Source organism: Oncorhynchus kisutch, linkage group LG23 (genome assembly GCF_002021735.2).
Source record: "Oncorhynchus kisutch isolate 150728-3 linkage group LG23, Okis_V2, whole genome shotgun sequence".
NCBI classification, from domain to species: Eukaryota; Metazoa; Chordata; class Actinopteri; order Salmoniformes; family Salmonidae; genus Oncorhynchus; species Oncorhynchus kisutch.
This window is the reverse complement of record NC_034196.2, coordinates 32,031,179-32,058,368: the sequence shown is the minus strand read 5'-3', so window position 1 is coordinate 32,058,368 and position 27,190 is coordinate 32,031,179. Positions and strand designations below refer to the sequence as shown.

Here is a 27,190-nt window from a genome sequence, read left to right as displayed (position 1 = left end):
TCGAGACCCAGGGTCTCGAGCTTGATGACGAGCTTGGAGGGTACTATGGTGTTGAATGCCGAGCTGTAGTCGATGAACAGCATTCTCACATAGGTATTCCTCTTGTCCAGATGGGTTAGGGCAGTGTGCAGTGTGGTTGAGATTGCATCGTCTGTGGACCTATTTGGTCGGTAAGCAAATTGGAGTGGTAAATTACCGCAAATTGGCGGTAAGTTTGGACGGTGAGGATATCGTATGAAGGATAACAGGTTTAGGGATGTATAGCAGAGATGTTAGAGGCCACAATGTTCTTATATGGAGGGCTTGTCACCTCTGTCTGTCTTCATCTATTTTAAGGAACACAGCGTTTAGTTTAGTTTATTAGGATCCCCGTTAGCTACTGCACATGCAGATGCTACTCTTCCTGGGTTCCACATAAAACGTACAATACATGACAAAGAACAGAACAGTTATAGACAAGAACAGCATAAGATATTACATTCAATTCTAAATAAAAAATATAAATAAAATAAGAAGTATATATAGAAATACACCAAGCAACAACAAAAATACTCTTTACACACTATTCATATATACAGCGCATTCCGAAAGTATTCAGACCCCCTGACTTTTTCCACATTTTGTTAAGTTACAGCCTAATTCTAAAATGGATGAAATATTTGTATTTATTTATAAAAAATACAAAACTGAAATATCACATTTACCTAAGTATTCAGACCCTTTACTCAGTACTTTGTTGAAGCACCTTTGGCAGCGATTACAGCCTCGAGTCTTTTTGGGTATGACGCTACAAGCTTGGCACACCTGTATTTGAGGAGTTTCTCTCATTCTTCAGATCTTCTCAAGCTCTTTCAGGTTGGATGGGGAGCGTCGCTGCACAGCTATTTTGAGGTCTCTCAAGAGATGTTTGATCGGGTTCAGGTCCGGGCTCTGGCTGGGCCACTCAAGGACATTCAGAGACTTGTCCAGAAGCCACTCCTTCGATGTCTTGGCTGTGTGCTTAGGGTCGTTAACCTGTTGTAAGGTGAACCTTCGCCCCAGTCTGAAGTCCTGAGCGATCTGGAGTAGGTTGTCATGGATGGCCTCTCTGTACTGTGCTCCGTTCATCTTTCCCTTGATCCTGATTAGTCTCCCAGTCCCTGCAGCTGAAAAACATCCCCACAGCATGATGCTGCCACCACCATGCTTCACCGTAGGGATGGTGCCACATTTTTTCCAGACGTGATGCTTGGCACACAGGCCAAAGAGTTCAATCTTGGTTTCATCAGATCAGCGAATCTTGTTTCTCATGGTCTGAGAGTCTTTAGGTGCCTTTTAGCAAACTCCAAGCAGGCTATCGTGTGCCTTTTACTGAGGAGTGGCTTCCGCCTGGCCACTCTACCATAAAGGCTTGATTGGTGGAGTGCTACAGAGATGGTTGTCCTTCTGGAATGTTCTCCCACCTCCACAGAGGCACTCTGGAACTCTGTCAGAGTGACCATCGGGTTCTTGGTCACCTCCCTGACCAAGGCCATTCTCCCCCGATTGCTCAGTTTGGCCAGGTGGCCAGCTCTAGGGAGAGACTTTGTGGATCCAAACTTCTTCAATTTAGGGAATAATGGAGGCCTCATAGCGAAGGGTCTGAGTACTTATGTAAATAAGTATTTCAGTTTTTTTATGTGTAATACATTTGCAACAATTTATAGAAACCTGTTTTAATTTTGTCATTATGGGGTATTGTGTGTAGATTGATGAGGTGGAAAAAGGATTTAATTCATTTTAGAATAAGGCTGTAACGTAACGAAATTAGGAAAAAGTCAATGCACTGCACGTATTCATATTCTTATATACAGTACAGTTAAATTAGATCTTTAGAAAGAGGAAAGGCGCTGTGATACAATGTTTTTTAATCAGTTTTTTATAGCTAAACTTGCTTTTCTCCAGAGTAACCACCAGAGTATTCCATAATGACATGGCTCTATATATAACTGAGCGAAACATTAAATCTGTTTATGCTTTCAGTTTCTTCTTAACCCTCTACCATGAAAGACTATCATGCATGTCGTTGATGTTAGTTCTGTCGGAGCAGTTGAGGACAAGGCGTGCTGCTTTGTTTTGAGACAGCTGCAGCTTGGCCAGGTCTTTCTTTGCTGCACCTGACAATATTACCGAACAGTAATCAAGATGGGACAAGACCAGAGCCCGATCAACTATGGATCTTTGTGTCAAAAACACCATTGAGACCGTGTCTGTGCCTCGACCTAGGTTGGGCAAAACTAAACATGGCGGTGTTCGCCTTAGCAATCTCACTAGGATAAAGACCACCTCCATTCCTGTCATTACTGAAAGAGATCATGATACCTCACATCTCAAAATAGGGCTACTTAATGTTAGATCCCTTACTTCAAAGGCAATTATAGTCAATGAACTAATCACTGATCATAATCTTGATGTGATTGGCCTGACTGAAACATGGCTTAAGCCTGATGAATTTACTGTTTTAAATGAGGCCTCACCTCCTGGCTACACTAGTGACCATATCCCCCGTGCATCCCGCAAAGGCGGAGGTGTTGCTAACATTTACGATAGCAAATTTCAATTTACACAAAAAAAAACGACATTTTCGTCTTTTGAGCTTCTAGTCATGAAATCTATGCAGCCTACTCAATCACTTTTTATAGCTACTGTTTACAGGCCTCCTGGGCCATATACAGCGTTTCTCACTGAGTTCCCTGAATTCCTATCGGACCTTGTAGTCATAGCAGATAATATTCTAATCTTTGGTGACTTTAATATTCACATGGAAAAGTCCACAGACCCACTCCAAAAGGCTTTCAGAGCCATCATCGACTCAGTGGGTTTTGTCCAACATGTCTCTGGACCCACTCACTGTCACAGTCATACGCTGGACCTAGTTTTGTCCCATGGAATAAATGTGGTGGATCTTAATGTTTTTCCTCATAATCCTGGACTATCGGACCACCATTTTATTACGTTTGCAATTGCAACAAATAATCTGCTTAGACCCCAACCAAGGAACATCAAAAGTCGTGCTATAAATTCACAGACAACACAAAGATTCCTTGATGCCCTTCCAGACTCCCTCTGCCTACCCAAGGACGCCAGAGGACAAAAATCAGTTAACCACCTAACTGAGGATCTCAATCTAACCTTGCGCAATACCCTAGATGCAGTTGCACCCCTAAAAACAAAAAAAATGTCTCATAAGAAACTAGCTCCCTGGTACACAGAAAATACCCGAGCTCTGAAGCAAGCTTCCAGAAAATTGGAACGGAAATGGCGCCACACCAAACTGGAAGTCTTCCGACTAGCTTGGAAGGACGGTACCGTGCAGTACCGTAGAGCCCTTACTGCTGCTCGATCATCCTATTTTTCTAACTTAATTGAGGAAAATAAGAACAATCCGAAATTCCTTTTTAATACTGTCGCAAAGCTAACTAAAAAGCAGCATTCCCCAAGAGAGGATGACTTTCACTTTAGCAGTGATAAATTCATGAACTTCTTTGAGGAAAAGATTATGATTATTAGAAAGCAAATTACGGACTCCTCTTTAAACCTGCGTATTCCTCCAAACCTCAGTTGTCCTGAGTCTGCACAACTCTGCCAGGACCTAGGATCAAGAGAGACGCTCAAGTGTTTTAGTACTATATCTCTTGACACAATGATGAAAATAATCATGGCCTCTAAACCTTCAAGCTGCATACTGGACCCTATTCCAACTAAACTACTGAAAGAGCTGCTTCCTGTGCTTGGCCCTCCTATGTTGAACATAATAAACGGCTCTCTATCCACTGGATGTGTACCAAACTCACTAAAAGTGGCAGTAATAAAGCCTCTCTTGAAAAAGCCAAACCTTGACCCAGAAAATATAAAAAACTATCGGCCTATATCGAATCTTCCATTCCTCTCAAAAATTTTAGAGAAGGCTGTTGCGCAGCAACTCACTGCCTTCCTGAAGACAAACAATGTATACGAAATGCTTCAGTCTGGTTTTAGACCCCATCATAGCACTGAGACGGCACTTGTGAAGGTGGTAAATGACATTTTAATGGCATCGGACCGAGGCTCTGCATCTGTCCTCGTGCTCCTAGACCTTAGTGCTGCTTTTGATACCATCGATCACCACATTCTTTTGGAGAGATTGGAAACCCAAATTGGTCTACACGGACATGTTCTGGCCTGGTTTAGATCTTATCTGTCGGAAAGATATCAGTTTGTCTCTGTGAATGGTTTGTCCTCTGACAAATCAACTGTAAATTTCGGTGTTCCTCAAGGTTCCGTTTTAGGACCACTATTGTTTTCACTATATATTTTACCTCTTGGGGATGTTATTCGAAAACATAATGTAAACTTTCACTGCTATGCGGATGACACACAGCTGTACATTTCAATGAAACATGGTGAAGCCCCAAAATTGCCCTCGCTAGAAGCATGTGTTTCAGACATAAGGAAGTGGATGGCTGCAAACTTTCTACTATTAAACTCGGACAAAACAGAGATGCTTGTTCTAGGTCCCAAGAAACAAAGAGATCTTCTGTTGAATCTGACAATTAATCTTAATGGTTGTACAGTCGTCTCAAATAAAACTGTGAAGGACCTCGGCGTTACTCTGGACCCTGATCTCTCTTTTGAAGAACATATCAAGACCATTTCGAGGACAGCTTTTTTCCATCTACGTAACATTGCAAAAATCAGAAACTTTCTGTCCAAAAATGATGCAGAAAAATTAATCCATGCTTTTGTCACTTCTAGGTTAGACTACTGCAATGCTCTATTTTCCGGCTACCCGGATAAAGCACTAAATAAACTTCAGTTAGTGCTAAATACGGCTGCTAGAATCCTGACTAGAACCAAAAAATTTGATCATATTACTCCAGTGCTAGCCTCTCTACACTGGCTTCCTGTCAAAGCAAGGGCTGATTTCAAGGTTTTACTGCTAACCTACAAAGCATTACATGGGCTTGCTCCTACCTATCTCTCTGATTTGGTCCTGCCGTACATACCTATACGTACGCTACGGTCACAAGACGCAGGCCTCCTAATTGTCCCTAGAATTTCTAAGCAAACAGCTGGAGGCAGGGCTTTCTCCTATAGAGCTCCATTTTTATGGAACGGTCTGCCTACCCATGTCAGAGACGCAAACTCGGTCTCAACCTTTAAGTCTTTACTGAAGACTCATCTCTTCAGTGGGTCATATGATTGAGTGTAGTCTGGCCCAGGAGTGGGAAGGTGAACGGAAAGGCTCTGGAGCAACGAACCGCCCTTGCTGTCTCTGCCTGGCCGGTTCCCCTCTTTCCACTGGGATTCTCTGCCTCTAACCCTATTACAGGGGCTGAGTCACTGGCTTGCTGGGGCTCTCTCATGCTGTCCCTGGAGGGGGTGCGTCACCTGAGTGGGTTGATTCACTGTTGTGGTCATCCTGTCTGGGTTGGCGCCCCCCCCCCCCTTGGGTTGTGCCGTGGCGGAGATCTTTGTGGGCTATACTCAGCCTTGTCTCAGGATGGTAAGTTGGTGGTTGAAGATATCCCTCTAGTGGTGTGGGGGCTGTGCTTTGGCAAAGTGGGTGGGGTTATATCCTTCCTGTTTGGCCCTGTCCGGGGGTGTCCTCGGATGGGGCCACAGTGTCTCCTGACCCCTCCTGTCTCAGCCTCCAGTATTTATGCTGCAGTAGTTTATGTGTCGGGGGGCTGGGGTCAGTTTGTTATATCTGGAGTACTTCTCCTGTCCTATTCGGTGTCCTGTGTGAATCTAAGTGTGCGTTCTCTAATTCTCTCCTTCTCTCTTTCTTTCTCTCTCTCGGAGGACCTGAGCCCTAGGACCATGCCCCAGGACTACCTGACATGATGACTCCTTGCTGTCCCCAGTCCACCTGGCCATGCTGCTGTTCCAGTTTCAACTGACCTGAGCCCTAGGACCATGCCCCAGGACTACCTGACATGATGACTCCTTGCTGTCCCCAGTCTACCTGGCCATGCTGCTGCTCCAGTTTCAACTTCCACCTGACTGTGCTGCTGCTCTAGTTTCAACTGTTCTGCCTTATTATTATTCGACCATGCTGGTCATTTATGAACATTGAACATCTTGACCATGTTCTGTTATAATCTCCACCCGGCACAGCCAGAAGAGGACTGGCCACCCCACATAGCCTGGTTCCTCTCTAGGTTTCTTCCTAGGTATTGGCCTTTCTAGGGAGTTTTTCCTAGCCACCGTGCTTCTCCACCTGCATTGCTTGCTGTTTGGGGTTTTAGGCTGGGTTTCTGTACAGCACTTTGAGATATCAGCTGATGTACGAAGGGCTATATAAATAAATTTGATTTGATTTGATTTGATCATTATTGATGGATAACAATAGTTTCCCATCTAGGTTGTCTATACCTGGTGGCATATCATTATTGATAGATAACAATTGTTTTCCCACTTCTTCCACACAAACTTGACCAAATTCAAAACAGCAATCCTTCTCTTTCATTATTAGACCTTCAATACACAAATATTGTGTACTGTTTAATATTGTCATTTCACACTTTACCAGTGAAATAGTCATTGAAATTATTGGCTATATGAAAAGGTTTTGTTATAAATGACCCATCAACTTCAATGAACAATGGAGATTAATTGGGGTTTATTATGTATATATACAGTGTTGTAACGATGTGTAAATGATTAAAGTACAAAGTACAAAAATAAACATAAATATGGGTTGTTTTTACAATGGTGTTTGTTCTTCGCTGGTTGCGCTTTTCTTGTGGCAACAGGTTGTTATAATCAAAATCGGTTTATCAAAATCGGGTTTGTTTTTGAATTCTTTGTGGATCTGTGTAGTCTCAGGGAAATATGTGTCTCTGATATGGTCATACATTTGGCAGGTTAGGAAGTGCAGCTCATTTTCCACCTCATTTTATGGGCAGTGTGCACATAGCCTGTCTTCTCTTGAAAGCCAGGTCTGCCTACGGCGGGCTTTCTTAATAGCAAGGCTATGCTCACTGAGTATGTACATAGTCAAAGCTTTCCTTAAGTTTGGGTCAGTCACATTGGGCAGGTATTCTGCCACTGGGTACTCTCTGTTTAGGGCCAGATAGCATTCTAGTTTGCTCAGTTTTTTTGTTAATTCTTTACAATATGTCAAGTAATTATCTTTTTGTTTTCTCATGATTTGGTTGGGCCTAATTGTGTTGCTGTCCTGAGGCTCTGGGGGGTATGTTTGTGTTTGTGAACTGAGCCCCAGGACCAGCTTGCTTAGGGGACTCTTCTCCAGGTTCATCTATCTGTAGGTGATGGCTTTGTTATGGAAGGTTTGGGAATCACTTCCTTTTAGGTGGTTGTAGAATTTAACATCTCTTTTCTGGATTTTGATAATTAGCGGGTATCGGCCTAATTCTGCTCTGCATGCATTATTTGTTGTTTTACATTGTACACTGAGGATATTTTAGCAGAATTCTGCATGCAGTTTCAATTTGGTGTTTGTCCCATTTTGTGAATTCTTGGTTGGTGAGCAGACCCCAGACCTCACAACCATAAAGGGCAATGTGTTCTATAACTGATTAAAGTATTTTTAGACAGATCCTAATTGTTATGTCGAATTTATGTTCCTTTTTATGGCATAGAATGCCCTTCTTGCCTTGTCTCTCAGATCGTTCACAGCTTTGTGGAAGTTACCTGTGGCGCTGATGTTTAGGCCAAGGTATGTATCGTTTTTTAGTGTGCTCTAAGGCAACAGTGTCTAGACGGAATTTGTATTTGTGGTCCTGGCGACTGGACATTTTTTGGAACACCATTATTTTGGTCTTACTGAGATTTACTGTCAGGGCCCAGGTCTGGCAGAATCTGTGCAGAAGAACTGGGTGCTGCTGTAGGCCCTCCTTGGTTGATGACAGAAGCACCAGATCATCAGCAAACAGTAGACGTTTGACTTCAGATTCTAGTAGGGTGAGGCCAGGTGCTGCATACTTTTCTAGTGCCCTCGCCAATTCGTTGATATTGATGTTAAAGAGTTTTAATATAGCAAATTGGAATTTGTTGTCTGTATATTTTATCATTTCATTGAGGATACCATCAACACCACAGGCCTTTTTGGGTTGGAGGGTTGTATTTTGTCCTCTAGTTCATTCAATGTAATTGGAGAATGCAGTGGGTTCTGGTCGTCATTAATAGTTGATTCTAAGATTTGTATTTGATCATGTATATGTTTTTGCTGTTTGTTCTTTGTTATAGAGCCAAAACGATTGGAGAAGTGGTTTATCCATACATCTCCATTTTGGATAGATACAGTGGCTTGCGAAAGTATTCACCCCCTTTGGTATTTTTCCTATTTTGTTGCCTAACAACCTGGAATTAAAATGTATATTTTGGGCATTTGTATCATTTGATTTACACAACATGCCTACCACTTTGAAGATGCAAAATATTTTTATTGTGAAAAAAAAAAAAAAAAAAACTTGAGTGTGCATAACTATTCACCCCCGCAAAGTCAATACTTTGTAGAGACACCTTTTGCAGCAATTACAGCTGCAAAGTCTCTTGGTGTATGTCTCTATAAATTGGGCACATCTAGGCACTGAGATTTTTGCCCATTCTTCAAGGAAAATCTGCTCCAGCTCCTTCAAGTTGGATGGGTTCCGCTGGTGAGCAGCAATCTTTAAGTCATACCACAGATTCTCAATTTGATTGAGGTCTGGGCTTTGACTAGGCTATTCCAAGACATTTAAATGTTTCTCCTTAAACAACTTGAGTGCTGCTTTAGGGTCATTGTCCTGCTGGAAGGTGAACCTCTATCCCAGTCTCAAATCTCTGGAAGACTGAAACAGGTTTCCCATAACAATTTCCCTATATTTAGGGCCATCCATCATTCTTTCAATTCTGACCAGTTTCCCAGTCCCTGTTGATGAAAAACATGGCATGGTATTCTTGGGGTGATGAGAGGTGTTGGGTTTGCGCCAGACATAGCGTTTTTCTTGTTGGCCAAAAAGCTCTATTTTAGTCTCATCTGACCAGAGTAACTTCCATATGTTTGGGGAGTCTCCCACATGCCTTTTGGAAAACACCAAATGTGTTTGCTTGTTTTTTTCTTTCAGCAATGGCTTTTTTCTGTCCTCTCTTCCATAAAGCCCAGCTCTGTGGAGTGTACGGCTTTGGACAGATACTCCAATCTCCGCTGTGGAGCTTTGCAGCTCCTTCAGGGTTGTCTTTGGTCTCTTTGTTGCCTCTGATTAATGCAAAGTTGTGGAGAAGTACAGAACATCCTACGGAGCACCATTAAATCCATTATTACAAAACGGAAAGAATATTGCACCACAACAAACCTGCCAAAAGAGGGCTGCCCACCAAAACTGGCCTGGTCCATGAGTTTTGGTGGGCAGCCCTCTTTTGGCAGGTTTGTTGTGGTGCAATATTCTTTCCGTTTTGTAATAATGGATTTAATGGTGCTCCGTAGGATGTTCTGTACTTCTCCACAACTTTGTCCCTGACCTGTTTGGAGAGCTCCTTTGTCTTCATGGTGTCGTGTCTTTACTATCATTAACTGAAGACTGATAGTTTTTATCAAAGATTCTCTGTAATTAGTTATTACGCGATTAGACTGATTAATCATGTAACCGTAATTACTAGGAAGTCGGGGCACCAAGGAAAAATATTCAGATTACAAAGTTATCATTTCCTAAAATAACTTTTCAGATATTTTATCTGATCAATTAGTCTTCGAATGAATGAATTATTTACTTTACCTCACGTTAGTCTCATTCCAAACGTCGTAAATTGTTGGTTATCTGCACGAACCCAGTCTTCACTATGAGTCATCCATACATCAATTGTCTTAAATCATTTATTTATTACTAACTAAGTAATTCACAGAAATGCATAAACAAACAAACATACAAGGTAAATGTGGTTACATGAAATGATAGGAGAATGTGCCCTAGTGGGCTAAACCGGCATGGCGGCTTGTTAGACAAAAGGGGAAGTGGGGGTCGACTTGGAAGTCACTAAAGAGTGATAATTATTACAATTTAAATGCTAATCCTTTACACATGAATGCTCACTCATTCCGGAACAATTGCAATCAATATATATATATTTACGCTCAGTGTGTCGTCTTGATCGCTGGTGAAAAGTTTGTTTCTTTTGTAGAATTGTCCGTCTCTCTCCCGCTCACTCTCGGTTGTGGTTAGAGGGGATTGTTCAGAGTGGATGTTATAGAATGGATGTTTCGGCAGTTGTCGTTCTTCGCGTTCAATGATACCAAATTCCAGCTGCAGACTAGTAATTAATATCAAAGACTTGTTCTTATTCTGTCGGTATCGATAGTCTAAGAGTTTAACCACGTGATATGGTTAAAAGATTCAGCAATGGTCTACAACCTTTGTCCTCCTAATGGAGTAAAACATGGTCTGCAACCTTTAGCTATCTCGTAATTGAGGTAAGCTCGGTCTGCTGATCGAAAACCCGAGTGGGGGTTTTATTCGGAAGGGCCGAAAAGGCTGTCCCAGGATGTCTGACCCTAACTGGGCTCAGGGGCGGTCCTCTGATTTAGTTAAAATCAAAAGGGAATTATATTTTTCTTCATTAAACAGTCCAAAATCATATTACACAATTATACAAACAGTATCATACTCACTCATTCATCTTATACAACAATTAGATGTAAACCTCATATCTGAGGCTATTATATAAACAGCGTTATGGTAATGTGGCCACACAGGACCAGTTCGTTTGGATTCTTCACCGAAGAATTGGATTCTTTTATACTTTCTCCGGAACATGAAATTTGTTCGTACCTTAAGTTCTGTGAGGTGGAAGGATTTATTTTGTTCTCAATGAAAATCTACTCTCTCTATACTGTGTGTCCATGAGGAGATTCTCAGGAATTTTCGGCGTCTCTCTGACCACAGCAACCTAGTTGAAGGAGGAAAGGGGGAGGCAGGGAGAGGGGGATGGGCTTGCTATACCCACTTGCTTGGTGGTGCCCCTTGCTTAGTGGTGTTGCAGACTCAGAGGCCATTCATAACAGGTGTATATGTACTGAGATCATGTGACAGATCATGTGACACTTAGATTGCACACAGGTGGACTTTATTTAACTAATTATGTGACTTCTGAAGGTAATTGTTTGCACCAGATCTTATTTAGGGGCTTCATAATAAAGGGGGTGAATACATACGCACCACTTTTCTGTTTTGAATTTAGATTTTTGTTTTGAAACAAGTTCTTTTTTTCATTTCACTTCACCAATTTGGACTATTTTGTGTCAATTACATGGAATCCAAATAATAATCCATTTAAATTACAGGTTGTAATGCAACAAAATAGGAAGAAAGCTAAGGGGGATGAATACTTTTGCAAAGCACTGTAATTCTTCCTGTTGTTGTTTGTTTAGTGTTTTGCAATTTTCCCTTAAGTGGTTAGAGTCTATGGATTCTTCAATTACATTGAGCTGATTTCTGACATGCTGTTCCTTCTTTTTCCGTAGTGTATTTCTGTATTGTTTTAGTGATTCACCATAGTGAAGCTGTAGACTCAGGTTTTCTGGGTCTCTATGTTTTTGATTGGACAGGTTTCTCAATTTCTTTCTTAGGTTTTTGCATTCATCATCAAACAATTTGTCATTGTTGTTCATTTTCTTCGGTTTTCTGTTTGACATTTTTAGATTTGATAGGAAACTGAGAGGTCAAATATACTGTTAAGATTTTCTTTCTCTCTTTCTTTCTGCAGAGCTCCAGTCCAGGGAGGCTCTCCTCCACCTCTCAGTGCATCTGGGTTTGCTCCATTTCTCCCGCTTTCTGATTGGCCAGCCTAAGGGTCAGAGGGCACTGACCATCTCTCTCTCTCTCTCTCTGTCTCTCTCTCTCTCTCTCTCTCTTTCTGCAGAGCTCCTGCCCAGGGAGGCTCTCCTCCACTTCTCAGTGCGTCTGGGTTTGCTCCATCTCTCCCGCTTTCTGATTGGCCAGCCTAAGGGTCAGAGGGCACTGACCATCTCTCTGTCTCTCTCTCTCTCTCTGTCTCTTTCTGCAGAGCTCCAGTCCAGGGAGGCTCTCCTCCACCTCTCAGTGCATCTGGGTTTGCTCCATCTCTCCCGCTTTCTGATTGGCCAGCCTAAGGGTCAGAGGGCACTGACCATCGCTCTCTCTCTCTGTCTCTCTGTCTCTCTCTCTCTCTCTCTCTCTCTCTCTCTCTCTCTCTCTCTCTCTTTCTGCAGAGCTCCTGCCCAGGGAGGCTCTCCTCCACCTCTCAGTGCGTCTGGGTTTGCTCCATCTCTCCCGCTTTCTGATTGGCCAGCCTATGGGTCAGAGGGCACTGACCATGCCCAATGAGGAGGGGGAAACACCCCTCCAGCTGGCTCAGAGGAGAGGAGACCACTCCCTCTTTATGGCACTCGCTACGTGAGTCTCCGCCTCTTTTCATCACAAAGAGTATATCAACATCATGTTTATATATTTATTTATTGACTTTATTTAACCAGGTAACTCATTGAGAACACAGTCTATTTTACAATAACGACCCAAGAGCAATCATTTTTGTGAGTGATGATTGTTATAAGACTGAAAATGGCCAAGCCAATCAGATAACGAACACATACCTTCCCACTTCATTTCCATACAGTTCACCTTTCCCTCAGAGGTCTCCCCTTGTCGGGGTGTGGTGTGTATGGGCAGATAGCACCCGTGTACTGAGGTTCTGTCCTGGATCTGACTGCCTCTCCCTCACCTTCCTGGTGGGCCCTGAGAGCAGTGTTCTGGGCAACATCATGGTCCTCAGAGAGAAACTGATGGACCACAACATCCTCAGACAGGTAAGATCAGGGCCTGTATTCAGAGAGTAGTAGTGCTAGGATATTTTGTCTTTAAGATCATAATAAATAAGATTACATGGACAGGTGGGGCCCTGATCCTAAATCAGCACTCCTACTCTATGCTTTGTGGATCGTGACCCAGGATTCAAAGCAGTGTTCAGTTTTTAGCTCAGTCTTTTTCTGTTCAGGTGAGTCCAGTGGATTACGGAGGAAAACATTGTGTTTAAGGAAAAACTAAAGCTGACTTAATTCTCTACTGTAGTACAATGTAATACAACTGTCAGTGTTTGATCTGGCTAATACTTTTTCTAACTAATGTTCACATAGTTTGGATAGTTCTTGTTTATACCGGTGGATCTTACTTAGGCAGTAAAACTGGTATAATTATAGGTTGTAATGTGGATGTTACACACACTGAGTCATAAACATGATCAAAGAAAACTGCTCTGTTTCATGAACTAACTGTTGAACGTGGTGGAGGCTGTTGAGGGGAAGATGTCTCATGATATTGGCTGGAACGGGGCTAAAAGAAATGGCATCAAACACGTTTGATGTATTTGATACCATTCCACTGATTCTGCTCCAGGCGTTACCACCAGCCGTCCTCCCCAATTAAGGTGCCACCAACCACCTGTGGTTGAATGACAGACATTAATATGGCTGTTGAACGGTTAGGCTGCATAATGTTGTTGTAGCAACCTACTGATGTGTTTTATTTTAATGTTTACAACTATGCACGTTTATGGATGAACTGAGTAGCTGCCAAAATACGTAAAGTACCAGTCAAAAGTTTAGACACACTCATTCCAGGGGTTTTCTTTATTTTTGACTGTTTTCTACATAGTAGAATAATAGTGAAGACATCAAAACTATGAAATAGCACATATGGATTCATGTAGTAACCAAAAAGTGTTAAACAAATCAAAATATATTTTATATTTGAGATTCTTCAAAGTAGCCACCCTTTGCCTTGATGACAGCTTTGCACACTCACAGGTCTTTATTTATTTTATTTATTTATTTATTTTACCTTTATTTAACCAGGTAGGCAAGTTGAGAACAAGTTCTCATTTACAATTGCGACCTGGCCAAGATAAAGCAAAGCAGTTCGACAGATAAAACGACACATGAGTTACACATGGAGTAAAAACAAACATACAGTCAATAATGCAGTATAAACAAGTCTATATACAATGTGAGCAAATGAGGTGAGAAGGGAGGTAAAGGCAAAAAAGGCCATGATGGCAAAGTAAATACAATATAGCAAGTAAAATACTGGAATGGTAGTTTTGCAATGGAAGAAAGCGCAAAGTAGAAATAATTTTTTTTGTAGTTCGTCTAAAGGAAGTGGAAATGTAATTCATTCATTGACTATGTTTTACTGTAAACAAACCTTTATAATACACATTTATATAATACATTGACATTTAAATTCATAGATTATGTTACCTACAGTATTAGTTTATTATTATTATTATTTTTAAGAGCATGTTGTCACGGAGCTCCTGTATTTGTCACAGATCTCAGCACTGAGAGGTGATGTTCAGATGGAGGACAGTTACGGATTGGACGTCCATAGAAGTGATGCCAGTGACGGAGGTGAGTGTGAAACACCGAACTCAGGATTGTGACTTTAATCTGGTGATAATAGCCTGTTCCTCAATCTGTTTGTGCTTTTGCCTATTGTCATTACCTGTTGTCATTGTCAAGCGAAACATTGGCATGACAATTCCATAAGGAGTTTGCAAGAGAGCAGAAACAGACTGCCACCCAGGCCGTGGGGATGAGCAGTGATGTAGTGCTTCCTGGAGAAGTGGGTATACTCAAATGTTGTTTAACATTTCCCAAACGGCCCGCCCAGCGAAGGTGAAAAATTCTATGAGAAACAGTGACATACACTCTCAATGACCTAAAATGATAAATCCCATATTGGTCTTTTATAGTTAGGCCAACCCAAGCTGTACCTCGCAAGTAGGCTAATAGTAGGCCAACTATTGAGACAGATAAATTAGGCTGTCATTCATCTTAGCTTGGCGGAAAACCACTTATCACAGTCATAGCAAGTACATTTTTCCTCAATAAAGTAACTATCAGCAAAGTCAGTGCTAGTAGGGGGAGAAAAAAGTCAAGTGCGAGTGTTAGTTCACAAAAGGCAACAACAACATTGGATGTTCGAAATCCAGTTTTGAGGTCTAGGATAAATCTAAGAAATTTTGATTTTTGAGTTTAGTGTAGGCACCAATCACTGTTGTTTGGTTAGGTGTTTCTGTAACACATGAGATAGAGTTTGAAAAACAAATGGCTACTGGATTGATGCAAATATTCATGATATCATATGTTTTTGGGAAAGCCTTTCCATCTACCAGAAGAAGGGTAGGGATATCATTAGCATCTACCAGAAGAAGGTTAGGGCTATCATTACCATCTACCAGAAGAAGGGTAGGGCTATCATTACCATCTACCAGAAGAAGGGTAGGGCTATCATTACCATCTACCAGAAGAAGGGTAGGGCTATCATTACCATCTACCAGAAGAAGGGCAGGGCTATCATTACCATCTACCAGAAGAAGGGTAGGGCTATCATTACCATCTACCAGAAGAAGGGTAGGGCTATCATTAGCATCTACCAGAAGAAGGGTAGGGCTATCATTAGCATCTACCAGAAGAAGGGTAGGGCTATCATTACCATCTACCAGAAGAAGGGTAGGGATATCATTACCATCTACCAGAAGAAGGGTAGGGCTATCATTACCATCTACCAGAAGAAGGGCAGGGCTATCATTACCATCTACCAGAAGAAGGGTAGGGATATCATTAGCATCTACCAGAAGAAGGGTAGGGATATCATTAGCATCTACCAGAAGAAGGGTAGGGATATCATTAGCATCTACCAGAAGAAGGGTAGGGCTATCATTACCATCTACCAGAAGAAGGGTAGGGATATCATTACCATCTACCAGAAGAAGGGCAGGGCTATCATTACCATCTACCAGAAGAAGGGTAGGCCTAGCATTACCATCTACCAGAAGAAGGGTAGGTGTATCATTACCATCTACCAGAAGAAGGGCAGGGCTATCATTACCATCTACCAGAAGAAGGGTAGGGCTATCATTACCATCTACCAGAAGAAGGGCAGGGCTATCATTACCATCTACCAGAAGAAGGGCAGGGCTATCATTACCATCTACCAGAAGAAGGGCAGGGCTATCATTACCATCTACCAGAAGAAGGGTAGGCCTATCATTACCATCTACCAGAAGAAGGGCAGGGCTATCATTACCATCTACCAGAAGAAGGGCAGGGCTATCATTACCATCTACCAGAAGAAGGGCAGGGCTATCATTACCATCTACCAGAAGAAGGGAAGGGCTATCATTACCATCTACCAGAAGAAGGGTAGGCCTATCATTACCATCTACCAGAAGAAGGGTAGGGATATCATTACCATCTACCAGAAGAAGGGCAGGGCTATCATTACCATCTACCAGAAGAAGGGTAGGGCTATCATTACCATCTACCAGAAGAAGGGTAGGGCTATCATTACCATCTACCAGAAGAAGGGTAGGGCTATCATTACCATCTACCAGAAGAAGGGCAGGGCTATCATTACCATCTACCAGAAGAAGGGTAGGGCTATCATTACCATCTACCAGAAGAAGGGCAGGGCTATCATTACCATCTACCAGAAGAAGGGCAGGGCTATCATTACCATCTACCAGAAGAAGGGCAGGGCTATCATTACCATCTACCAGAAGAAGGGCAGGGCTATCATTACCATCTACCAGAAGAAGGGCAGGGCTATCATTACCATCTACCAGAAGAAGGGTAGGTCTATCATTACCATCTACCAGAAGAAGGGCAGGGCTATCATTACCATCTACCAGAAGAAGGGCAGGGCTATCATTACCATCTACCAGAAGAAGGGCAGGGCTATCATTACCATCTACCAGAAGAAGGGCAGGGCTATCATTACCATCTACCAGAAGAAGGGTAGGGATATCATTACCATCTACCAGAGGAAGGGTAGGGATATCATTACCATCTACCAGAAGAAGGGTAGGGCTATCATTACCATCTACCAGAAGAAGGGCAGGGCTATCATTACCATCTACCAGAAGAAGGGCAGGGCTATCATTACCATCTACCAGAAGAAGGGCAGGGCTATCATTACCATCTACCAGAAGAAGGGTAGGGCTATCATTACCACCTACCAGAAGGGTAGGGCTATCATTACCATCTACCAGAAGAAGGGTAGGGATATCATTACCATCTACCAGAAGAAGGGTAGGGATATCATTACCATCTACCAGAAGAAGGGTAGGGCTATCATTACCATCTACCAGAAGAAGGGTAGGGCTATCATTACCATCTACCAGAAGAAGGGTAGGGCTATCATTGCCATCTACCAGAAGAAGGGCAGGGCTATCATTACCATCTACCAGAAGAAGGGTAGGGCTATCATTACCATCTACCAGAAGGGTAGGGCTATCATTACCATCTACCAGAAGAAGGGTAGGGCTATCATTAGCATCGCTATATTTGTCCTGTTCCTTAATTGTTTGAAACCTGGACATTTAATTCATATTATGAGGCAGGTCTTACCTTGCTTCAAAATAGCCTTTAGCCAAAACCCCACCATAGAAACGTGGAACCAATTGTTTTATAAAGACTTCCTCATATGCGTTCTCCTGTTCTAATGGTTTTCTTTCAACTGTATTTCATTGTCTAGCAGCCAAAGACATGATCCTAGTCATATTAGCAACGCATGATAGCTGTTGCATCTTTAGATCTCCCCTCTTCCTAGATTTCTAACAGATATTTCCATCTCTGCCCATGAAACCGCTCGCATGTATGGTGCGACATTTAGAATGGTGTTTTCCTGCTAAATGAATTTTGAAACTTTTGCGCGTAGGCCTAACACTGTGTGTACATTGCTGCACCTACAATGTGAGTAAATTATACTTCAATCAACATTTTAAGCTAAACATTCTGATATGTTCCATCAGCCTAATTAATTGATACGGCATATACCTCCACTACTCTACTTTGATATGCATCGTGGGGATTAAGAAGTGAGTATACGCAATGCCCACTGAAAAATAAGTGGCGATACGGCGTATACCTGCATTTAACCCCACTACACCACTGGGCATACACACTCAGTACACAAATGTCAGCAAGTGGTGTGATACACAGGATACACACTGCACAGGGACAAGGAGAGAGAGACTGTATCAGAGAGATTAATGAGGCAGAGGGGAAAGGGGGAAGAGAAGAGAGTGAGAGAGAGAGGGTAAACAGAGAAGGAGAAATTAGAGAGAGAAGAGCAGTGAGTGCAAGAGACTCGGAGCAGTTGCTGCCGCCTCAAAGACACACACACTGCCGATCTCTCTTGTTTCTGGTAACCATAGCGACGGCAGGCTTGATATCAATGCGTACATAGAGAGACAGGAAGTCTATCTCAGTATCGACCTCATCCCACAGCAGCCCCCCCAGTCAGACTGGAGGGGAACACTATAGATCTATAGATCTGTACTAGGAAACAACCTCCGTCTTCCTCATATGTTGCTTTTGCTCTGCTGCTAGTGAAGCAGAGTCAGGCTAGGAGTGATTTCAGCATGTTTACCGGAGAAGTCATCTGTCTCTTCTTGTGGCCAATCATACTGCTTATTTAAAGGGTGTTAGATGGTGACATATGGGTGCCTTTAAGTGTCATTCTCCTCCTCTGCAGGTCTGGGCAGGGGGCTGCCAGTTAGATACCTTACTCTGGTGGATAGTGTGAGTATATCAGTCTGCTCTTCTTTTCAAATGTAATGACCTGGTACATCAATGAGTTTGATGTGTGTGTGTCTGGATCTGTGTTTCTCCCTGTGTGTTGTGTGAGGGTGATGAGAATTGTGTGTGTGTGTGTTTCATTATGACAATTCTGAGGAGCAGTGCTCTTCTGGACTGCCCACATGCATTCACCTCATCCTCTGATGGAGCTGTGTGGCTGTCTGATTTCTGTTTTGTAAAATAGGTTTTTGAAGATCAGCTTGTTCTCTCTCTGGATGATGATGAGGAGCTTCCAACGTTACAAACAGGTACGATCCATTCATCTGTTTATCTCTCTGTCTTACTCGCTCTCTCCCTCTTCTTTATTCTCTCTCTCTCTCGCTCACTCTTTCTCTCTCTCTCTCTCTCTCTCTCTCTCTCTCTCGCTCTCTACCTCTTCTTTATTCTCTCTCGCTCACTCTTTCTCTCTCTCTCTCTCTCTCTCTCGCTCTCTACCTCTTCTTTATTCTCTCTCTCTCTCTCACTCTTTCGCTCTCTCTCTCTCTCTCTCTCCCTCTTTCTCTCACTCTTTCTCTCTCTCGCTCTCTCCCTCTTCTTTATTCTCTCTCTCTCTCCCTCTCTCTGTCCCTCTCACTCTTTCCCTCTCTCTTTCTCCCTCCCTCTCTCTCTCTCTCTCTCTCGCACTCTTTCTCTCTCTGTCTCTGTCTCTCTCTCTCTCTCTCTCTCTCTCTCTCTCTCTGTTGTAGTAAAGACAGTTAGTGGGTGAGTGATGCCCTCAGTAGATCTCTGTTGTTGTCAGTAAGGAATGCAATGTAAGTACAAGCACCCGATATGTAACTGCTGAAATCCGTCAGTCATAATTATCTTCTGTCAGGCTTAGCCTGAACACACTTTTGACATGAGAGTCAGGGCTGTAGGAGCAACTCTGACATTGGGGACACACACCCTAGTCATAGACTGTTCTCTCTGCTACCATACGGCAAGAGGTACCAGAGCGCCAAGTCTAGGTCCAAGAGGCTTCTAAACAGCTTCTACCCCCAAGCCATCAGACTCCTGAACATCTAATCAAATGGCTACTGAGACTATTTGCATTACCTCCCCCTCACCCCCCTCTTCACGCCACTGCTACTCTTTGTTGTTAACATCTATGAATAGTCACTTTAATAACTCTACCTACATGTGCATATTACCTCAACTAATCGGTGCCCCCGCACATTGACTCTGTACCGGTATTGTTAATGTTGTAAATTACTATTGTAGCTGGAAACGGCTGATTTTTTTGGGGAATATCTACATAGGCGTACAGAGGCCCATTATCAGCAACCATCACTCCTGTGTTCCAATGGTACGTTGTGTAAGCTAATCCAAGTTAATAATTTTAAAAGGATAATTGATCATTAGAAAACCCTTTTGTAATTATGTTAGCACAGCTGAAAACTGTTGTGCTAATTAAAGAAGCAATAAAATTGCATTCTTTAGACTAGTTGAGTATCTGGAGCATCAGCAATTGTGGGTTCGATTACAGGCTCAAAATGGACAGAAACAAAGACCTTTCTACTGAAACTCGTCAGTCTATTCTTGTTCTGAGAAATTAAGGCTATTCCATTTGAAAAATTGCCAAGAAACTGAAGATCTCATACACCACTGTCTACTACTCCCTTCACAGAACAGCGCAAACTGGCCCTAACCAGAATAGAAAGAGGAGTGGGAGACCCCGGTGCACAACTGAACAAGAGGACAAGTCTTCAATTGGCAGCTTCATTAAATAGTACCTGCAAAACACCAGTCTCAACGTCAGACTGGCCAATAAAAAGAAAAGATTAAGATGGGCAAAAGAACACAGACAGAGGACAGAGAAACTCTGCCTAGAAGGCCAGCATCCTGGAGTCGCGTCTTCACTGTTGACGTTGAGATTGGTGTTTTGCGGATACTATTTAATGAAGCTGCCAGTTAAGGACTGTTGAGGACGGTTTCTGTTTCTCAAACTAGACACTCTAATGTACTTGTCCTCTTGCTGACCCTATGATCACTAAGACAGTGATTGTGCAAGTAATTCTGTAGCTAGCAAAATCAAATCAAATCAAATGTATTTATATAGCCCTTCGTACATCAGCTGATATCTCAAAGTGCTGTACAGAAACCCAGCCTAAAACCCCAAACAGCAAGCAATGCAGGTGTAGAAGCACGGTGGCTAGGAAAAACTCCCTAGAAAGGCCAAAACCTAGGAAGAAACCTAGAGAGGAACCAGGCTATGTGGGGTGGCCAGTCCTCTTCTGGCTGTGCCGGGTGGAGATTATAACAGAACATGGCCAAGATGTTCAAATGTTCATAAATGACCAGCATGGTCCAATAATAATAAGGCAGAACAGTTGAAACTGGACGGCCAGGTGGACTGGGGACAGCAAGGAGTCATCATGTCAGGTAGTCCTGAGGCATGGTCCTAGGGCTCAGGTCCCCCGAGAGAGAAAGAAAGAGAGAAAGAGAGAATTAGAGAGAGCACACTTAAATTCACACAGGACACCGAATAGGACAGGAGAAGTACTCCAGATATAACACAAACTGACCCTAGCCCCCCGACACATAAACTACTGCAGCATAAATACTGGAGGCTGAGACAGGAGGGATCAGGAGACACTGTGGCCCATCCGAGGACACCCCCGGACAGGGCCAAACAGGAAGGATATAACCCCACCCACTTTGCCAAAGCACAGCCCCCACACCACTAGAGGGATATCTTCAACCACCAACTTACCATCCTGAGAAAAGGCTGAATATAGCCCACAAAGATCTCCGCCACGGCACAACCCAAGGGGGGGGGGGGGGGGGGGGGGGGGCGCCATACTATCAAGTATTCTTGGCTTCAAAACATTCACTGTCAGTTTTTCACACAACCAGAACTACCCAGCGTTAGCTAGTTAGATCAAATCTGGCACAGCTGAAAATGACTAAACTGTAAATGTAAAGCTAACTACCTATTAGCCAGGAGAAAGCTTATAGTTGCTCACATTCATTCTAACATATCAAAGTGTATTAACATTCATAGTCTTCTTACTTGAACTTACTTGGTTGTTGCCAAGAACAATTACTTTCCCCTGTGCGGTGAGAATTGATGGTGGTGCTGCTGCACAGGTCTTCTTCTCTCTCTCACCCACTGTCCCACTGCTATTAACTACTGAGAGTAGAATGTCATTTTTCTAAATAAATTCTCGCAAATGTATGTACAGTACCAGTCAAAAGTTTGGAGACACCTAGTGTCACGAATCTCGCCGAAGATGGTGCATCTTCCTGTTCGGGCGGCGCTCGGCGGTCGTCGTCGCCGGCCTATTAGCTGCCATCGATTCCCTTTCCGTTTGTTTGTGTTTATTGGGTTTAATTGGGTACACCTTTTTTGAGTTAGTTTTTGTTTGTAGGCTATTTAAGGGCACTAGGCCCGTTGGGTATTTGTGCGGGCTTGTTTCCTGTTATCTATGTATGAGTGTGATCAGTATTTTTCCGGACAGGTTTTAGTCCGTTGTATTTTGGGACGGGTTGTTTCATGCGCCCTGGTGTTTTGCATGTCGTGGAATCACAGTCTATGGAATAAAATATCCACGTACTGAATTACCTGCTCTCTGCGCTTGACTCCTCCACTCACCATCATTAGAAGTTGTAACACCTAGTCAGGTTCTTCTTTGTTTTTACTATTATCTACATTGTAGTATATTAATAAAGACATCAAAACTATGAAATAACACATATGGAATCATGGAGTAACCAAAAAAAGTGTTAAACAAATCAAAATATATTTAATTTTTGAGATTCTTCAGAGTAGTGACCCCTTTCCTTGATGACAGCTTTGCACACTCTTGGCATTCTCTCAGCCAGCTTCATGAGGTAGTCACCTGGAATGCATTTCAATTAACAGTTGTGCCTTGTTATAAGTTAATTTGTGGAATTTCTATCCTTCTTAATGCGTTTTAGCCAATTAGTTGTGTTTGGACAAGGTAAGGGTGGTATACAGAAGATAGCCCTATTTGGTAAATTACCAAGTCCATATTATGGCAAGAACAGCTCAAATTAGCAAAGAGAAATGACAGTCCATCATTACGTTAAGACATGAAGGTCAGTCAATATGGAAGATTATAAGAACTTCTTCAAGTTCAGTTGCAAAAACCATCAAGCGCCATGATGAAACTGGCTCTCATGAGGACCACCACAGGAAAGGAAGACCAATTGCAGCTCAAATAAACTCTTCACAGAGTTCAAGTTTACAGACACATCTCAACATCAACTGTTCAGAGGAGACTGCGTGAATCCGGCCTTCATGGCCGAATTGCTGAAAAGAACCCACTACTGAAGGAACACCAATAAGACGAAGATACTTGCTTGGGCCAAGAAACAAGCAATGGACATTAAACCGGTGGAAATCTGTCCTTTGGTCTGATGAGTCCAAATTTGAGATTTTGGGTTCCAACTACTGTGTCTTTGTGAGATGCAGAGTAGGTGAACGGATGATCTCCACATGTGTGGTTCCACATGTGTGGTTCCCACCGAGGTGTGATGGTGTGGGGGTGCTTTGCTGGTGACACTGTCTATGATTTATTTAGAATTCAAGGCACACTTAACCAGCATGGCTACCACATCATTCTGCAGCAATATGCCATCCCATCTGGTTTGCGCTAAGTGGGACTATCATTTGTTTTTCAACAGGACAATGACCCAAATCACACCTCCAGGCTGTGTACAGGCTATTTGACCAAGGAGAGTGATGGAGTGCAGCATCAGATGACCTGGCCTCCACAATCACCTGACATCAAACAAATTGAGATGGTTTGCGATGAGTTGTACCTCAGAGTGAAGGAAAAGCAGTCAACAAGTGCTCAGCATATGTGGGAACTTCTTCAAGACTGTTGAAAAAGCATTCCTCATGATGCTGGTTGAGAGAATGCCTAGAGTTTGCAAAGCTGTCATCAAGGCAAAGGGTGGCTCCTTTGAATAATCTTTTTTTGCTTACTGCAGGATTCCATATGTGTTATTTCATAGTTTTGATGTATTCACTATTATCCTACATTGTAAAAACCCTTGAATGAGTAGGTATGTCCAAACTTTTGACTGGTACTATATATATATATATATATATATATTTTAATACAGCTTTCACGTGTCTCTATTATAGTGAGGTCTCCTAAGGCCTTGATTCTAGTAATTTAACTGTAAGGGGTGTCACGGCAACTGACAGGGGTGTAAGACTCATTGAGTTCAATAGTTTAGCTAATGGATTTATTGTGCTCCCTTCACTGCTCTGCAACCAGGGGGATTGTGCTGTCTGTTCACACCATGGTGTCCCTCAAAATGACTCAGCTTCATAGAGTCCCAGTCTCTCTCCCCTCCTTAACTAGCCAAGGAATCTGCCCTGTCACTGGGACAAAGGGAAGAATGGGGTCACCACAGACGGGGACCTGAATCCAGTAATATTCCCTCTAAACTAGGAGCAAATACCCCCCCTCCCCCTTGTCTCCCTCTTTTCTCCCTGACTCCCTTCTGTCTTGCCCCCTCCTCCGCACCCCACCCCAACCCCAGCCTTATGGGTTGGACAGTGTACTACGCTGTAAGAAAAAAGGGTTCCAAAAGGGTTCTTCGGCTGCCCCAATAGGAGAACCGTTTTTGGTTCCAGGTAGAACTCTTTTAATTTCCTCTGTGTAAAAGGTTCTACATGGAACCCAAAAGTGTTCTACCTGGAACCAAAAGGGTTCTACCTGGAACCCAAAAGGGTTCTCCTACGGGTATGGTTGAAGGACTCTTTTAGGTTCTAGATAGCAATACTTTTTTTCTAAGAGTGAACCTAAAAAAATCTGTTTCTCTCTGCCTCCCGCTGTCTCCCCCTGTCTCCCTCACCCGCCTGCCCATTGGGTCCTAGCAACTCTCTCCCTGAATAAGTCTTACCCCTCTTCCCCTTTTCTCCGTCTTCCTCTCCCCTACCCCAGCCCGTGGGTTGGACAGACAGTGGACCTCTGTAATTGAAGTGAAAGGAGGAATGTTAACAAGCTCAAATGTCATAGGCCCTACAAAAGCTGACATTTAAGATGATCCTTCCACACGCTGGAACCTCGTGCTCCCCTCTGACAAAGCACACACAGAGAGGACACACACACCCATGCACAGAAACAGAAATACTTCCATGAACAAACATATTCACACACACTATACTTGTGGACTTTTTGAGGACCAACAATTGGACCAACAATTGATTCCCATTCAAAACCTATTTTCCCCAGCCCCTAAACCTAACCTAAACCTAACCCTAACCCTAACCTTGACCTTAAACCTAAACCTAACCTCAACTCCTAACCCTAAACCTAACCACTAACCATTAACCCTAATTCCAACCCTAACCCCAATTCTAACCCTAAACCCAACCCCTAAGCCTAAAATATAATGGTACACACAAGTGTAGTAAAACGTGTACACACACACAGGAAGGCAGGCAGGCAGGCACACACACACACATGTATGCACGCACACATGCACGCACGCACACATGCACGCACGCACACACACACACACACACACGCTCACTTTACCAGTGAAAAGTCTTGTTGAGGAGGAGGATGCTGAAAGTGTGAGGGGGTTGCCATGGTGATGGGAAATGCTAATTTCCTGTGCGTTGTCAGGGGAGATGGCAGTGAGAATGGAGAGTTTGCTGTAAACTCAGAAACCGGAGTCTGGTTCTGCTAGGAGCAGGCTGTAACACTGCTGCAGGTCCCTCACACTGCTGTGTGTGTGTGGGTGTGGGTGTTGATGTGTGTGTGTGCATGCTTGCTTCGTGTGTGCATGCTTGCTTGCGTGAGTTTATTGCTTATGTGCATGTTTATTGTGTGTGTGTGTGTGTGTGGAGGTGATTGGGCTAACTCAACAAGAGCCCTTAGGAAAGGATACAGAGCTGTCCTCACATCCCGTTCTTTCCTATCTCTCAGTTCTGTTCAGCATTTCCTGACAGCACGTACACATCCACAGGGATTCAAGGTTGTGCAATTTAGTGGAATTTCCTGTCATAATTTGTTTCATTCTCTGGCCTTGGCTGACATCTCCCTCTTTGACCACCTGGACACCTGGGACTGTAGGAACACTACAGGACTGGCAAAACGTGGACTCTGACACCTGGGACTGTAGGAACACTACAGGACTGGCAAAACGTGGACTCTGAATCTGTTTCCCCTTTTTATTACCCCTTGCCCTCTTTTCCCAGAATACACATTCAGAGAAGGTCTTCCAAGTCAGGTAAAGAGGGGGGAACAGGCAAGACATACACTATCCTATTTCTGGAGTATCTTACACTAGGTACCTTATGAGGAGTGTTAAAACACTGGAAAATAAGGGTTTTCACAGATCAGATACTGATTCGGACTGATAGTGGAAGTGAGTGTGGTTCTGGTTCCATTGATGTAAAGCCGGGACTTCTCTGTTGTTGTTGGATATTCACATTACATTCATCTGCCAGGGATTCCAGTAACAGTTTGGTTTTTACAGTTTCCCCCATTCTGTCTGGAAGTGACCTGTACTCAGTCTTTCCCCTCTTTTTGTGTGTGTGTGTGTGTGTGTGTGTGTGTGTGCGTGCATGTGCATGTTTGGCGTGTCTGTGTGTGCGTGCATGTATGTGTGTCTCAGAGTACAGACTGGGTATTGGGTAAAGAGTGTGTTTGTGATATGAGGGGGCTGTGATGTGATCCTATGGGAGGAGTTGTAGTGGGTAAGATGGGGAGGTCCCTTAAGGACCTCAGTGTGTGTGTGTGAGTGAACTATGCTACGCTACCGCTATCACTACTGCTACCGCTAACATTACCACAGCAGACCAGAGGGAGGGAATTATGCTAACCTAAAGCTAATGCCTACCACAGTAGAGCACAGGGAGGAAATGCCTCTAATACACAGGATTTCCCTAACATTAGCAGGGGCGCGGTTGGCAGCTAACATCAAACACTGGCTGGAGAAAACAGAACTGTCTCGTGTTTTATCACCTTGAGCAGAGGTATGTTTATGATGTTATGTCTATGACAGCGAATATGTTCAAACATTGTGCCAAAATGTTTTTCAACCGGCACACAATCAAAAACCCTGATCGTCACTGATACTAAGACAAAAGACAAAGTGTAAGGTGTATATCTGTATTAAACACCTGTACCTAAACTATAAGACCCATGATTATGTAATAGTTATAATTGCCCTAGTCGTGTTGGCATCCCACAGACTTGGCTACCAAAGGGTTAAATTAGATGTGTGTAGCGGTTCTGTTCCAAGCTTTGCTTTAACATAACAACCCTCTAAAGGTCAGAAATTAGTAATACTGCATCATTCGTTCTCTCTCTTTATTTTCCTCTATTCTCTATCTCTCCCTCTCTCTCTATCGCCCTCTCTCTCTCTCTCTCTCTCTCTCTCTCTCTCTCTCTCTCTCTCTCTCTCTCTCTCTCTCTCTCCCTCTCTCTCTATCGCCCTCCCTCTCTCTCTCTCTCTCGCTCACCCTCTCTCTCTATCACCCCCCCTCTCTCTCTCCCTCTCTCTCTATCGCCCTCTCTCTCTCTCTCTCTCTTTATTTTCCTCTGTTCTCCACACTATTGGCCTTTTAACCAGTCATATTGTTGGCTCACTGACACAGACCTA

General features: G+C 43.1%; 1 protein-coding gene across 4 annotated transcripts in view; it reads left to right on the top strand.

Moving 5' to 3' along the window:
• LOC109868808 (rho guanine nucleotide exchange factor 28-like) overlaps positions 1-27,190 on the top strand; it is a 54,069-nt gene that overhangs the window by 9,012 nt on the left and 17,867 nt on the right. For all 4 annotated transcript variants that reach the window (XM_031803221.1, XM_031803222.1, XM_031803223.1 and 1 more), the window contains exons 2-6: positions 11,860-12,371; positions 12,592-12,781; positions 14,302-14,380; positions 18,513-18,559; positions 18,801-18,864. In XM_031803221.1, the coding sequence (XP_031659081.1) occupies positions 12,271-12,371; positions 12,592-12,781; positions 14,302-14,380; positions 18,513-18,559; positions 18,801-18,864 (481 nt within the window). In that variant the 5' untranslated portion in view covers positions 11,860-12,270. The remainder of the gene's footprint in view (positions 1-11,859; positions 12,372-12,591; positions 12,782-14,301; positions 14,381-18,512; positions 18,560-18,800; positions 18,865-27,190) is intronic.